The following is a 15,941-nucleotide window of genomic DNA, read 5'->3' as shown; positions in this document are numbered from 1 at the left end:
CAAGGCCCTTCTTGAGAAGGACTCCCCCTCCCTACCCAGGCAACTCCAGGCATCCTCACGCTCTCTAGCAAGACTAAGGGGTCTGCAGGTCCTATAACCACTTCTGCCTAAGGTGGACCAGCATGCCCCTGCTTCATAAGCGGACAGATGCCCACTGTCTCTCAATGGGCCAGACTCTGAGAAGCTTCCAGGGTCTGGAGAGCTCCTGAAGAGCCCGGCACAGACCTCCACCGTAGCGTCATTCACCCCGTCCTGTGATCGCAGTGACCCCCTGATGGTGTGCCTCCGTGAGACTGCAAGCTTCTCAATGACAGGCACTGTGACTCATCTCTTTGAATCCCCAGTGCTATAAAGAAAGGGAGGATGGACAGATGGAGGGAAGGAAGAAAGGACAGAGGAAAGGAGGGAGGGGATTTTCAAGTGCACAGAAGGCAAGGCTGTCAGGCTAAGCAAATCCAAGCAGGTAGGACTTGTGGCTAACCTCCCTCTCTAGCCTTTTGAATAGCAGTCTGATGACTTGAAAAGAAAAGTCACCAATTCTAAAGGGGAATGGATCCTTAAAGGGACAAGTGACAGATGCTGAAAAGAGACCTGGCTGAAGCTGTCAAGAAAACAGACCAGAAACTTTTGACCTTGACTTGAGCCTCCACTGCTAAATTGAGGCTGGCCTACTGACCATTGAGGAGGACGAGTCTCCAAGAGCACAAAACTCAACATCTCTATAGGTTGCTGGGGAAGCCCGAGCACTGAGCACCCCAGTGGAAAAAGAAGGGGATGGCTAAGGCAGCCATACACGGGGCCCCTCTGGGACATCAGGGCCACAGGGAAGGACTGGGAGGACTTACGGAGGCACGGATTCTCAGTGAAGTCCCTGAGGAACTTCTCACACTCCTCCTCCATGTTCCCACTCCCACGACAACTGCACCAGGGGGACACCACGATGCCTGTGGGGCTGGAGTCCACGTAGTTGGGTGTCATATCAAACCCTGGGCAGGGAGAAAGGGAAGGCAAAAAAGAGAGGAACAGTGAGCCTTCTCTTTGGGACCCAGTCCCCAGACACAACAGAGAGCGGCCTTCTCCAGCAAGCAGAGCAAGCATTCTAGAACCAGGGAGACTAAGGCTCGCATCCTGGGTTTAGATCCCAGGGACCACATTTATCAGCCAGATGAACCTTCACAAGTTACTTAACCTCTTTAAGCCTCAGTTTCCCCATCCGTAGAATGGGGACACTAACCCCTCCCTAGTAAGCCCTGTTGTGAGAATAAAAGTAAGACAATCTGCGTATACCGCTCAGTGCAGTACCTGGAATGTCTGAGCCATGCAATATATGTTACTTTCTCATTTCAAACCCCTTATAAGACCCCCCGAGCCCCCCTGCCCCACACTAAAGGACTGGCCTGGTTTCCCACAGCAGAGAAGCGCAAGCTCAGGCCGTCCACCCTCTGGCCCTGAGCCGGGCCCCCTGCCCATGGGGGACAGGCAGCCAGGAGCCCCAACGAGCCCAGGTGTGCGGGGACGGCTTACCAATCATGCCAGCGTAGGAGCCCAGACACGCCTGGTAATTGTCGGCAGGGCAGCTGGTAAGCGTCTGGTAGGAGGCACGACAATTGGCGTGGAAGTCTGCCAGCCGGGACCTAGTGTCAGAAGACCCAACAGAGAGAACGGTTTAGTCTGGCTGCCTTCCCACCTTTTCTGCGGCAAAGCAGCTCCTCCCTGCTGGTCCCCAGAGCAGGAGGAAGCTAGGAAGATGGAGAGGACGAACATGGAGGGGGACACAAACCGCTAGGGGCTTCAGGCTGGGAGCTCCTTGAGGGCAGGACTTCCTGGAGAGCCAGGGACACAGCTGAGGCATGGCAGGCTCCTAATGGATCTTTCAGTCAGAGGAACACAGTCAGAACCTGGAGTGGGATTACCAAGAATGTCCGGGACCAAGGCAGGAAAGTGGGCTGGCTCTCTGCTTGGCCACACTCCTAGGTGACTTTGTTCTAGGCCTTCAACACATCACTCCTCCTGCCTGCAAAATGCACACAGTCATCCCTGCCTTGCTCCCTCACAGGATCTGTCTGAGGGTCACAGGAGCCAGCCCCCAGGCAGGTGAAAAGAAGAGTTCCCCTAGGGTTGAGACACCCTTTCTTGACTGGCCTCTTGTGAATTGGGTCAGAGCAAAGCCTCCCCTGCTGGCTCTCCTCCTGCTTCTCTGTCCCACGAGGGCAGAATCAGCCCTTCCTTCCCCTGGTGGCATAACCCACTGTCACCCTTCCCCTCTGTTGGCACCTGTAATACTACTTCATAACTACCTGGGCACCTCCCTCCTCGACCCTGATCCACCTGAAAGCAGATGCTCTCTGGCCCAGGTGTGTCTCCAGCACCTGATGTGCAAGGTCCCACAGAGCCCAGGACACCCAAGTCTAACCTGCCCCAGCACCCTGGCTCCCATCAGCCTAGGCTGGGGGTGGCCATCCCACCTCCTGTCATCACTTCTTATAGGTGAATGCCCTTTGCCATGGGTTCCTCCTGTTTCGTACCATTTGTGCCTTGTAGCAGCTCTAAACAGGAGGGAACAAGGTCTTGTTCACTCGTATTTTCCCAATGGGCACACGGTAGGACCTCAACAAATACGTGCTCCATGAGAAGGCTATGGTAGCTACAGGAAGGGACAGAACACAGCCCTTGACGCCCTGCCCCCACTCTCTCCACGCAATACCTCATGAAGCCATCCCAAAGGGTGCCCCAAATTTGGCCACCCTGGTCCTCCACTGGAGCCCTGTCCCGTCTGAGAAAGGAATGGGTAGACAGAGACAAGAGGTTGAGAGGAACTCCCTCAAAGCAGACAGCTGGATGTGTCTCATCACGGGACACATTCCAGTTTGTCCCGGGGGGGTGCAGTTTTGGGGAGAGAAAGCTCCCCAGAGGAATTCAACCCAGGGATGCTCAGACACCCCCAGATCCTGCAGCCCACAGAGGTGTAGGACACGGAAGACGAGCAACACACTCACTGGCCAGGGCCCCAGGTTCTCGCTTCAGCTATGCCCCTAACTCACGGGGACTCGGGCAAACTCTTCCTTCTCTGGCACTCAGGCTCCTTAGTTATCCAGTGAATAGAAAGTGCCCTTCATAAAACATGTTTTCACTGTCTGGGCAGTTGAGAAAGCTCCGGAGGCAGAGGGACGCTGCTGCTGTTTGCACAACGTTGTAATATCCTTAACGCCAGGAAGCTGCACACTCAAAATGGATAAAACGGTCCGCTTTATGTAATGTGTACTTTCCCACCATAAAAAAATGACTGACAGAAGGACACTTCGCACTCATCCGTTTATCATTCAATCCTCACCCACACTGAGACCTGAACTCCGAGACGGGACGCACGACTGCGGTTACTGCCCCACATTATAGAGTTGGAAGCTGAGGCTCAGAGAAGCTATTGCCTGAGATCACAGCTCCTGCACAGAAGCCCTTGACGGGTCCTTGCACAGACAACATTCTGCATCCCAGAGAAAAGGAAATCTGCAGGTGTCCTCCCTCTTGCTCCCACCCAGGAACACACTCTCTATTCCTCACCACCCAGCCCCAAAATAGGGAGAAGCAGCGTCTCTAACCAAGGCTTCAGGTTCTGCAGAGTAAGACTTGATCTGGAGCAGCAGGAGCAGCGTGTCCTACTGTGTGCCCTGCAGGTGTGCAAAGGGGCTCTGACCGTGTGAGCGGGGTGGCCTCTGCCCACACCCCAGTCTCCCAGAGACCTGGGGATGGGGGCAAGGACTTTACTGGGTGGAGGGGATTTGGAGGTACATGCTTGGGCTGAGGCGCGTCCTGACTCCTAGCACCTGTGATGGGACCTTACTTCGGAGTGAGCTCCCTGCAGGCGTGACCGAGGTGAGGGCACAGTGGTTAAGAGTGGGCCTCAAGCCAACGACAGCTGTCTTTATAAGAAGGCGGAAGGGACACAGACATAGTGAGAACGCATGTGAGGACAGAGGCAGAGACTGGAGGGACACACCTGCAGGCCCCGGAAGGCAAGGACCACAGGCAACACCAGCAGCGAAGAGACCGGCCAGAGCAGAGTCTGTCCTTGAGCCTTTCGAGGGAGCAGGGCCCTGCCAGCTCCTCAATTTGAGACAACTGGCCCCCAGAACTGTGAGAGATTAAATTTCTCTTTTAACCCTCCCCGCCTGTGGGACTTTGTGACAGTGGCCCTGAGAAACTCCTAAAGCCCCTCTAAGGACATCACTGCTCACTTTGGCCAAGTGCCTCCCTCCAGAAGGAGCCAAGAGCACATGGTCAGGCCCAATGGTAAGGAGCTCTGCCAGGGGGGCAGGGAAAAAAATAAAGCCAGGATGGAGCCCCTGCATGGTATGAGCAAGAAAGCTAGATAACAAGCAAAGCCCTAGTTTCCATCTCCTCCCTACCAAAGAGGAATGCAGGTCAACTCTTAGCCCAAATACAGGAGTGCATTGCTATGCCACTTGTTCATGCTAAGCCTGACTCCGTCTCAGTGCCTCCCCAAGGCCCCCAGCAGCCCTTCCCCAGGAAGCCCTTTCTGGGAACATACATCCACAGAGTGGCAGACTTCACCGATTTCTTCATCCTTCCTCTAAACACACACTGAGCCCCTGCCATTTGGCAGACAGACTACGGATAGGAAGGGTCTGTGGGTCAGTGCAACGTCAGAAAGGAAAACCCAACCCCTGCAGTCAGGACAGAATGGCCACCAGGCCAGGACCCAGGACTTGATGAGAGGCGTACTGCCCACCCCAGGAGACCTAAGGGGAGTCTCCCAGGCAGCTCCACTCCACATGGGCACACATGGCCTCCTTCCCTTCTGCAAGGTGAGTTTCCCACTCACAGGCACCGGGAGGCTCGAGGACCTTGCCTGACCCCACCATCCACAAAGCCTCTCAGAAGTCACGAAGCCCCAGAAGCTGGAGAAGGCACCAAGCATGAGAAAGGAGAATGTGACTTGTCTACGAAGAGAAGAGACGAAAGAAAGGGAAGCCGGGGACTGGAAGGTAAAGGAGCCCCAAGTGGGCGGGGAAAAGACAGATCCAGCTGCCAGGAGAGGAGAGAGCATCTGCCCGTGGCCGTTCTCTCTCACTCATGGCTGTGTGACCTTGGGCAGCCCTGTCATGTCTCTGAGCACAGTGTCCTCAGTTATCTAATTGGGTGAGCTGTGCCTGCCTATCTCCCTCTCCCCATGGACAGCTGGGGCACTTAGAGGAGGCATCACATTATCTTCCTTCTCTATCCAGACATCTTGTCCCCAGCACTGTGCCTGTCAAGCACCAGCAAGTGAAAACAAGGAACAGCGTTTCCTGTGTCTGGGAGAAGAAGAAATATCTGTTCAGCCTGCTGAGGTGGGTCTGCCTCCCATAAAAGGCAACCCGGGAGAGATGGCCCCTCCCCCGTCCCTCATGACGAGGCTCCAGAGTCACCCTGCTGGCCCCAGGTGCATGACGGCCTCCCTACCCACCGCTACACTCCACATCACTCTGAGGACACAGGAAGAGGAACACAGGCCCCCGAAGCCAGACAACATGCACAAAACTCCTTCACCAGACCCCTTGAAGGCCATGGCCTACTTCCTGTAAGCAGGCTTACGGGCTCCATGCAGAGCTCATGGAGGAGAGGAGAAAGGCCCAGACCCCACAGCCAGCAGATGGGGCAGGTAAAGGGAAGGGCCGTGGCTAGGCCTTCTGTTCCCCCATTTCTCCGTTCCCAGCGTCAAAGTGGCCTTGGCAAGAGAGAGGGCCAAATGGGGCCCATTAGGAGGATGGCGTGTCCAAGTCTCCAGAAGGCCTCTGATTGCTCCAACTCTGTCTGCCCCTCAAGGCAGGCTGAAGTCCATGGCAGCGGCTCCCTCTGTCAGCATCAGAGACCAAGGCGTGTCAATTTCCTTCAAGCCAGCAACATGCAGGCTCCGAGCCCCATGCGAACCAGCCCCGGGAGGTGCATTCTCCAAGGCAAATGTTATCCTCTTCCTAACACACCGCCAGCCATTTGGGGCTCCCTGCCCCATCCTCAGCTGGGGCTCCCTGCCCCATCCTCAGGCCTGCCGCCGCATTTCCCTGCAGACACCATGAGGTGAGCTCTCTGGACTCTGCTCTCTTGGCTAGGAACAGACTTTGTCCTTGACCCACCCCCAACACCCGGCAAACTTCTACCTTTAAGAATCCCCATAAGAAGGATGACATAAAAGGAAGCACGAGAGAAAGAGAGAGACAAAGAAAAGCCCAGAGAGCCAGCAAGAGAACCAATATGAACACCAGCCAAGGCCCTCCCAGCAAGACCAAGTGAAGACGGCCAAATGAGCTGGGGGACAGCAGGTGGCTCTGTCCGAAAAACACAGACCCTCCGTGGGCCGGTCACAGCAGCGGCTGTAGCCTATTCAATCACCGGCAAGCAGCAGGAGAAGCATGGAGAGACACTTGACCCGCAGCCTGATAAAACAGTTGCCACATTAAATACAGGATGTCCGTTTAATTTGAAGTTCAGGTAAACAATGAATGTTTTAGTGTAAGTATTTCGCAGGCAGTATCTGGGACATACTAATGTTAAGCCGAACACAACTAATAGTAACACTAGTGGTTTTTCATCGTTCATCTGGAATGCAAGGCCTGAATTTTTATTTGTTAGCTCTGGCAACCCTATTTGACAGGCAGATGTGTTCCCACAGAGGGAAAAAGAGGCAAGGCCGGATATGCAAAGATTAACCCACGCAAGTGGAAATCACCCAGACCGGAGCAGTGGGGTCGACTCCCTGCAGGGGACTGGTTCTCAGAGTGTGGTCTACCAAACAACAGCATCAGCAACCACTGGGAACTTGGTAGAAATGCAGATTCTCCAGGCGCAGCCCCGACATACAGCCACCGTGCTTTTCACCAGTCCTGCCGATGAATCTAGGGCAAGCTGACATTTGGGGATGTGGCTGGCCATCGGCACAGGCTGCAGAGTGGGACTTCTGGGGCCCCTTCAGATCTCACTCCCTGTCTCAGCTGTAAATATCCCCTCCTTCGGGACGCCTGCGTGGCTCTGTTGGTGAAGCGTCTGCCTTCCGCTCAGGTCACGATCCCAGAGTCCCGGGATGGAGCCCCACATGGGAATCCCTGCTCAATGGGAAGTCTGCCTCTAACCTCTGCCCTCTCCCCATTCTCCTACTCACTCTCATTCTCTCAAATTAAAAAAAAAAAAAAAAATTCTTTAAAAAATCTTTAAAAAAAATAAGTAAGCAAGTAAATAAAAAAATAAATATCCCCACTTTATGACCTAGTCAAGGAAGAAAGTAACGCTTCAGACCACGACCTGAGAAGGCTCTTGGTGACAAGGCAAAGAATGCTTGTGTACACACATACACACACACACACACACACATCAATTCCTACACAGACATACACTTACACTTGGATATACTCTTCTCTGTACTTTGCTCTTAGCCAAGAAAAAGTACAGACACCTATAGCGCCCTTGATCCAAAGTATAAATACCTTCCCAAACATATATGGTTTCTCAAACCTATCTACCCTAACACAATAAAAGGTGAATCACTCCACAGAATCCCAAAGCATTCCAGTGTTGGCCAGTACATGGCTTTTTGGTCTGAAGTGCTTGTCAGCTGCCCAAAATTCCCATTTATCAGATTATACCTGTTGTGCTGTTGCCATGGAAACCAGTGTGTTTCTCTTGGTCTTCTACAGAAGTGGAGAAGGAGAAAAGGAAGCTAATATTTATTGAGAACCTATTACGTGCCAGACACTGTTCCCTCAATTAATTTTTGAAACACTCCCGCAGAGTACACGTATTCCCCAGCAAGGCCACGGCAGTTCTGACACACAGGCCACACAGCTATATGCCCGCCAGCCCGCACACCAAGACCAGGCACCTGCTAACAAGGACACAGTCTTCCCTCTGGCTCTGCTGTCACAAGCCACTACTGCGGATGATGATTCCAGAGGCAGCCACCAGCCCTGCCTCATGCAAACGAACTGGACACTTGAATATTTCATGGAGGGGAAAAGGGGCTCCCAAGAAGTGCAAATTACTCATGATAGGCCTCATAGACAATTTATGGGAATGCAGAGAAAATGACTTTAATAGACCCAAGTGCTCTGGAATGGCTTTCTGAGGTCCCCTCCAGCAGTGCAGGGCTTGCCTAAGTGGGTTCAATGTTATGCGACACTGAGAAAGGGGAAAATGGATTTCACTCACGTGGCTACTTTCTGACACCTCCGGGGCTCACCGTGGACAACCTGATCCTCCGTCCTTCCGAAGGACACTGCCACCACTGATTTCATGAACTCAAGTCCCAACGTGGCTTCCTTCCCTTCTGTTTATTCTTCGAGTGTGCAGTGAATATTTATCTATCTGCCCAGAATAGCAGCTCCCCTGGGGGTGGACTGAGGGAAGGGACTACTTCCTCCAGCCGGGTAGTTCTAGTAAAAGCTGTCAACCATGGCACTCTATCATCTTGGGCCAAAGGTGGACACGTGACCCAGGCTGTTCCCGGCCACCCTGACTAGTGGTTTAGGGATAAGGAGGTAACACAAGCGAGGCTCAACAGGGTCCTTCCCTGAGGTTTTCCTAATGGAGCCAGCAAGGAAGGACATTCTTTTCTCTCCGGTTATGAGACACCATTGATGTGAGCCCAGAAAAATTGGGCCCACAGTTCTAGCCTCACGGTCACAATAAGAATAAACATCCAGCTAACCTGCAGAGAGAAGCAGAAACAAGACAAGGAGCTTTGTAGCTGAGTGCTGGCATACACTCCCACCCTTTCTATACTTCACTGGAAGCCAATAAATTCCTTTGTAATTTTCTTAAGCTAGTTGGGGCTCTGTCTCTTACAACAGAAATATTCTTGACTAATGTTTAGCTTTACTCTCTGGTTTTATATGCTCTTCTCTGTCCAAGTTAAAAGCAACCAAAAAGGCATACACTGAAAAGGACAGAGATCAAAAACCAAACCCACAAAGGGTCTGGCTAACCCATATGAAAGGCCCAGGCTTTCAGGAGCACCTTAGAGAGAGCTCTGGAAAACAGATGCTAATAAAATTCACGAAGGAAAATGGACCTGGCCTTGGATCCTTTCCCCAGCTTCACTAGAGGGGAATGGCTCAGACGGATCAGCCACAGAAAGCTGCATTGCTATTAAAAATGACAAGGATGTAGATTGTGCCAACATATGAAAATTCAAACATGAAATCACGTGAAGGGATTAAAAATCAGGAGACAATACCGTCTGCTCACCCTGGTTGCAAAAACAGGGGGAAAATGGTAAATATACAAACTAATGAGATCCAGAAGCAAATTCCAAAGATGCTAATAGAAGACACTGTTCCTTACGTTCTCTTTTAATAAAGTTGCTTTAAGATTGTAATTATTTCTTCAAGTTTAATTGAATGAGGCCTCAGGAATCCTGAGTTATTATAAACAATGATGCTTCTAAGCCTTCATTTAGAGAAAGTATTACTGGTTCCAGAAGCATTAGCAAATTTAACTGACCCTCTGTCCCAAGACAAAGAGGCTGACAGAGAAAACCTACCACCTCAGAGAACCAGCTCCTCACTCCGGGGCATCTCCAACACTAGGAGCTTACAGGTCTGAGACAGAAGCTGGTGCCAGGTTGGGAAATGCAGAGCAGGCCCTTCTGGACACGAACATGACCCCAGTGCAGGTTGCCACAAGTGGAAATGTTGGCTCTCCCCACCACAGAAGGTCCTGAATTCTGCAAGACCCCTCAACCCTCTCCACCCCAGCCAGAAGCACACTTGGCCCTAAGGTCCAATTTCTGACATCTCGCCTACCGACTGGGTTTGAGGCTGGGCTTTAGCTACTCACTAGCTGTGTAACCTTGAGTAGATCATTAAACCTCCATCTCTTCACTGGAAAATTGAGGTAATGATAGTATTTACCTCATATGGCCATGGCAAAGATTGAACGAGATGTCCAGCGAGCAAATGTATGTAAGGACTTGGATGGTGCCTGGCACATAGCTTGCTGCCGCCGCTGTTGAAATCAGAAGACCCACGATCCACTCCCAAGCGTGCGACATGGTGCGGCAGGCAGGAGCCCTCTGCCTTCAGGCCCAGGCACGTAACATCTCTGATCTATTAACAAGCACCCCCCGTATTTGTACAGTGTCACACAAAGTACTTCTACTAACATCCCCACATTTTACCCTGACAACAATTCTCTGAAGCTGGCATTATTACCTCCGCTTCACAGATAAGGAAACAAAGACCTAGAGAGGTTAATTAACTCAGTTACTATCGCAGCAGCAAGGCCGGAAAACTGAGCTTCAAATCTCAGCTCCGAAGCCAATAGGTTTTCCCTTCCATCATGCAGCCCACCCCATCACCCTCCATCTTTTTCCCAACCTACCACCCCCTCCCCTTCTCCCAGCCTTCTGAAGCCACAGAACTCAGGTGTCACCCAAGGAAATCAGAGGCATGCCACCTTGCTCCTTGGCCGCCCCTTGCCATCCAGCCTGGAGATCCCACAGCACCCTCTTCTCCCCTCCAGGTGAACCCTGAGAGTATCCATAAGAAATGGCCTGGTGAGTGCTGTGGTAGGAGCCGCTGTACCTCCAACTGACCAGAAGCAATTAGCTAGACCCACGCCACCATCAAGAGACAGCAGTGACAACCACAATGGCCAACCCAAGCCTGCTTTGGGAGAGGATTGGGAGGGTCTGGATGGGTCTCCCACTTAGGGTCCAGAGATGGAAGCCAAGACCATATCCGTCTTCCCAAGACCACCACTGGATATACTCCCTTCATGTCCTCTGAAAACACAAGCAGATGGCCAGATATCCTTTTCTCCATTTTTCCCCCAATCCCTTCACCTAGGTTCCAAACCTATTATTACCCAGTAAGAAGAGAAAAGAATTAAACATATGCATCATTTGATTTTAATTGAAGGACTGTTCTATTTCATTGAACTGCTAAGTAAGCTGAACAAGAGATTGTGTTTACATAAGCAAAGCCCGAGTCACTATAGACTTGCTGTCACATTAAGTCAATACTTATGAAGGCTCTCTATTTAATTATTCAGTGAGGATTGACTTATTATTGTGTTAAGAGTGTGGTTAGCCTTGAGCTAGGTAGCCAGCCAGCGGAAAGATTTCTTTCAACTTTCTCTGAATGCTGATATGGTTCTTGTTGATGGTATGAGGTTAGGTTTCCTCCCTCTCTCTCTCTTTCTCCCCACCACAATCCTCCTCCCTCTTGCTCCAGAGCTCCAGATCCACCACCCTCCAGTTGGCGGTAGCGGGCGATCCTGGAGGGCCAGGCACTGGGCAAGGTCCCAGTTCTCAGTGGCCAGCCATTCACATGGTCTTCCTAGGGTTAGGAACATTCCTAACCTTCTAGGAATTAGTCCTGAGACGCTGACCCCTGAAGTCCCATTAGCTTACTTCCTCTCCTCTTGGTTCTAGCAGTTCCGACATTTTCTTCCCCTTCCTGATGATGAGGACTTCCTACTCAAAGACGTAGATGCCTCCCCGGCTTTGTTATTCTCAGCACTTCCCCTCCCTTCAACCTCGACAGAATGTGTTCCTTGGCCTTTGCAATCCATCCAAACCTTATTATTCCATGGCATATTGTTACAGAGATTCGGATAGATTCTTACATCAAATAACATTTCCTGAAACATAACATACAAGAAAAATCTAGAGGTAGATGCTTAGCCTAAACTTCAGAGCAACGGAAGAGACAGAACAGCATTTAAGAGCAAAATCACCTTCAAACCCCAACTCTGCAAATTACAAGGGGTACGATCTTGCCTAAGTACTCACCCCTCTGTGAGCACCCCAATGCATAGAAAAGGTCTGGTAGTTTCTGAGAAGGTAATCGAGATTCCCATATCACACCTAGGATTGCGCCAGGCATGCTAGCATGCTAGGCTTTTATGAAGGGTTCATTGTGACCTTGTGGCCCCACTGATGCCCCAGGCTTCTTCAGCCCATCATGTACCACCTTGATCGCCACCCATAATCTGGACTCCACTAACATCTATCAACTCACCCCTCCTTACACTCCTCCTCTCTTTCACCCCAGACCTTGCAGCAATACGGAAGAGCACACATTCCCCAACCATGTTGCTTCACAGACCCTTATCCTATGGAGCTGCTTCCACCAGGAACACCATCCCCCAACCATGTCCTCCCTAAACTTCTCCCAGTTCACCCTTCTAAACCCAGTTCAGGTGCCAGCCCTTCCAGAATGCTTTCTGTGAATGTTCTGCTCCAACTCTGAACGCGTTTCACAAACTCCAATTACTGAGCTTGCGCCACCAAGCATACCATATCTGTTTCTCCCATTAAAGTAGGAGTTCTTTCAGAATAGAAACAGTCTTATTCATGTTTGAATCTTCAATGTCCAGAGTAATACCTGACATCAAATAGGGACTCAACAGCCACTGGATGGAAGGAGGAAGGGAAGGAGGGAGGAAAAGATGGATGTATGGAAGGATGGATGGATGGATGGATGGATGGATGGTTAGGTGGGTGGGTGGAGGACTGGGTGGGTAGGTGGATAGATAAGAGAGTAGTTAGGTAGATGGATAGATGGATGGTTAGGTAGACAGATGGATGGTTAGATGGGTGAGTGGATGAATGGGTGGGTGAGTAGATGAATGAATGTGAACTATTCTGGAAGCCTGGAAGACTTCCCTCAAAGCAGGAGGAGAGCCAAGAACTCTCTTAATACCTCCTCTTGAAAAATAAAATTACTCCAGATTTCTAGCTGACAGCACGGCAAAATGCATCAACATTGCATTAACTTAGGAAACGAGAAAGATAGCCCTTTAGTGGGTCTGTCTTCCTCCTCCTCCAATCCTGGTGGTTGTTGGGAATTTGGAGAAGTATCTTCACTATCTCTGGTAATAGCCATCTGCTAAAAGAGGCCCCAGTGGCCTGCAAGAATTAACACACATCCTTAAGCACCACTTTAACATGAAGAAGTGCCTTGGGGCCCTAGAGAGAACAACACAATGGGTCCCTGTGGAGCAAGGCTGGGCAAATTGTCCATTCTCAAACAAGCAGAAGGGCAAAAGGGATCCGTGAGTTTTGGGGTCAAAATGCCACTGCTCACATGCCATAAACTCTAGAACTATCACTGCCTCTCTGAGTTCCTAAGCGGCTCCGTGATACCTACACGGAAGAGTGGTTGGAATGAAACCACATACGCAAAAGTGCTTTGCAAAACAGAATTCACTCTATATATGTATACACTTATTTTTTTCCTTCGGCATAATAATAAAAGAACAAGGCAGGACTAAAGCACCCAAATTCTCTTCTTCAGCTGACTCAAAAAGACCAGGTCCCAATCAAAGCAGACAGCCAGACCCGGGGACAGGAGAGGGCTGGGGGGGGGCAGCATAGGTAAGAAGCCAGCATACCCCAGTCTGTACCCACCAGGAAGCAGGAAGGACCCCGTGTGCTTGGGGTCTGCTCTTCGAGAATGCTGGGAGATCACAGCCTCGGAGCCACAGAGCCTGCAGGGAGCCCTCAGCCCCTTCCCCGCTGCCCTCCATCCCAGACCTTCTAGAGCAGACTGCATAGTCAAATATTCTTCCAATCAGGCAAATATCTGGGCAGCTCTGTCACCACTAAGAGTCTTTCTCATTATATAGACTAATGAGAACGCTATGCTTCTCGGGAGCAATTTATCAAGGCAACATCCATTATAAATGACGTTTTTCCTGAACTAACAAAGAATGTGAGGCTGGGGAAACTGGTTAAAAGGAAATGTTTAGCTGATTCCAGAAATCATTCAGAAATTAACAACCTACCCTCTTGCTGGTCAGTGTTCCCTCTGTGCTCCAGCTCCCACGCGGATCCCCTGCCCCGGCCACCCATGTGCGCCCAGACCACCTGAGCCCGCAGGCTGGGGAAGGGGAGCAATGCTGGCTCCCAGGAACACCCTGCCGTAGGAGGGGCACGCGGTCTTGACCAGCAAGCATCACTGAAGCATGGAAGACCAGATTATTTGTGGTCCCAACTTGCTGAGGCAAGATGAAAAATACAGCAAACTGCAGTTGCTGAACTCAGCTTTTTTTCTTTTTCTCCCTCCTTTCTCCTTCGCTGAGGTTAGTGTTTTACAAAAAGGGCTTTAAAAAAATAAAATCTATAAATGAGGGGGTTCCAACCTGTCAGCTTAAGGTCAAGCACATAGACTGCAGCATCCAGGGAAGAGAGAACACGGGCCCTTTGGTTCACCAGCAAGCGGGACACTTACCAACACAATCCCCATGGGCATGCCCACGGGAGGGCCCCGCCACCCAGACAGACACACACCCCATACCCCTACACACAGGTCCTTCCCCTACGCCCTGACTTGCGTGGGTCCTCCCTGTTGCTACCCTCCAATGACAAAGCAAGTGACAACTTCATTCCCCTCTGATGTCAGAGGGCCAGGAGCCATGCCCCTTGCTGACCATAGGGAGCTGCGGTCTTTCAAAGGGTCAGTGCCTGTCAGGGCCTCCCAAGGTAAGTGGGCAGGATAGAGATCAGAGGGACATGGAAAACCACTCAGAGAAGCAGATGGCCACTGGGTCCCACTGGGCTAGTCACTAGCCCCCCAAAAACCTCTACTGTAAGTCAATGAAACATCAAGACCCTCGAGTTTCTGAAAATTTGAACCAAAGTACCTGGCCTCCTCTGAGAAGGAGATAAAGGGGGCAGGTAGACATGCATACTTGGCGAGAAAAAGATGGTGATTCCTATGTGAAGATATAATGCCAGGTGAGGAGTAAGAAGACCCCTGTGAGCTCGTCAAGCATTTAAATGAATTTATCTTAGAATAAGCAGACTCTGGGGCCAAGTCAAGTTCCTCTCTGCTTCTACTAAGGCTCTCACACATACCCTGCCCAGCTCTGCCAGGGCTTCAAAGGTTCAAAGGATGCAGGACAAGACACAGGAGTACAAAATGCCAAGGAAAGAAAAGCCTGAGTCAAAAATGAGACCCAAGTAAGGGCAGCCCCAGGAACAAAGGGAAGGCCATCACAGCCAATGGCGGGATGCGGAGTAGGAAGGGGATCCAGCCAGCAGTAAGTGGGAATGAGTGGATTCCTGAGGCAGTCTCTAGAGTGATGTCCCAGAGTCTGGATGCAACAGAGGACTTTCCAGAGCACCCGTGCTCCAGCCCAAGCAGAAGGAAGTGCCTGAGGGGTCTGCTACAGACTGAATGTTTGTGTCATCACAAAATATGTATGTTGGAACTTAATCCCCAGTATGATCGCACTAGGAAGGTAGGGCACAGTGGGTGAGAAATCATAGACCACCACCCCAGGAAACAAGAGAGCCCAGGGGCAGTCAGTTTCCATTCAAAGAGAGCCACAAGAGAATTACAGCACAGGGACAGAAGCCAATCAGGCTGATACATCTGACCCCGGGTCCCAAGAAGCAGTCCTCCAGCTTCCTGCCCAGGAAAGTAGCCCAACCCAGCAGGAGAGCCTGATGGGGTCCACCCACAGATGGTCTTCCAGGGGGCATGGTGTTTCATGGTGCTCTTCCTTGCTGTCCCTTGGCCTTCTAGACATCCTTATGGGCAACCTGTGTCTCATCTAGGTATTGCTGGTGATGTGGGTGTTCAGATAAAGAAGGAGTAGAATCTACCACTGCACTGGAATGGGTCGTGATGAGTTTTGATATATACGAATCTATGGGAATGGGGAAGGTAGACCAGTTGTATAGCTGACAAAGAGCTACTCTCTGAATATGCAGTTGATATGTTCCTCTGTAATAGTGGATCTGCAGCTACTGGGTAGATACCCAGGCTATAGAAGAAGTAGATACCCAGGCCTTCTCAAACCAGGAGGTAAACTGGGAATGGCAATTTGAGATCAGGTGGCTCATGATCTGTAGGCCAAGGGTCTGCAAAGGGTCAAAGCTGCTCTTTTAATGAAGATGTCCAGGACCCCCAAACAATGGTAAGTTGACATGCACAGAACTG

At 51.0% G+C, this 15,941-nt stretch overlaps 1 protein-coding gene across 4 annotated transcripts in view; it reads right to left on the bottom strand.

Annotated features, from left to right (window-relative positions):
• Positions 1–15,941, bottom strand: part of GFRA2 (GDNF family receptor alpha 2) — an 84,551-nt gene that overhangs the window by 12,743 nt on the left and 55,867 nt on the right. For 3 of the 4 annotated variants that reach the window (XM_044225211.1, XM_044225214.1, XM_044225213.1), the window contains 2 exons: positions 1,525–1,634; positions 846–986 (listed from right to left, as the gene is read on the bottom strand). In XM_044225211.1, the coding sequence (XP_044081146.1) occupies positions 846–986; positions 1,525–1,634 (251 nt within the window). The remainder of the gene's footprint in view (positions 1–845; positions 987–1,524; positions 1,635–15,941) is intronic. The other variant, XM_044225212.1, reaches the window with a different exon arrangement.

The sequence above is a fragment of the Neovison vison genome, chromosome 11, assembly GCF_020171115.1.
Source record: "Neovison vison isolate M4711 chromosome 11, ASM_NN_V1, whole genome shotgun sequence".
In the NCBI taxonomy this organism is placed as follows: domain Eukaryota; kingdom Metazoa; phylum Chordata; class Mammalia; order Carnivora; family Mustelidae; genus Neogale; species Neogale vison.
This window is presented reverse-complemented; position numbering and strand designations above follow the sequence as displayed.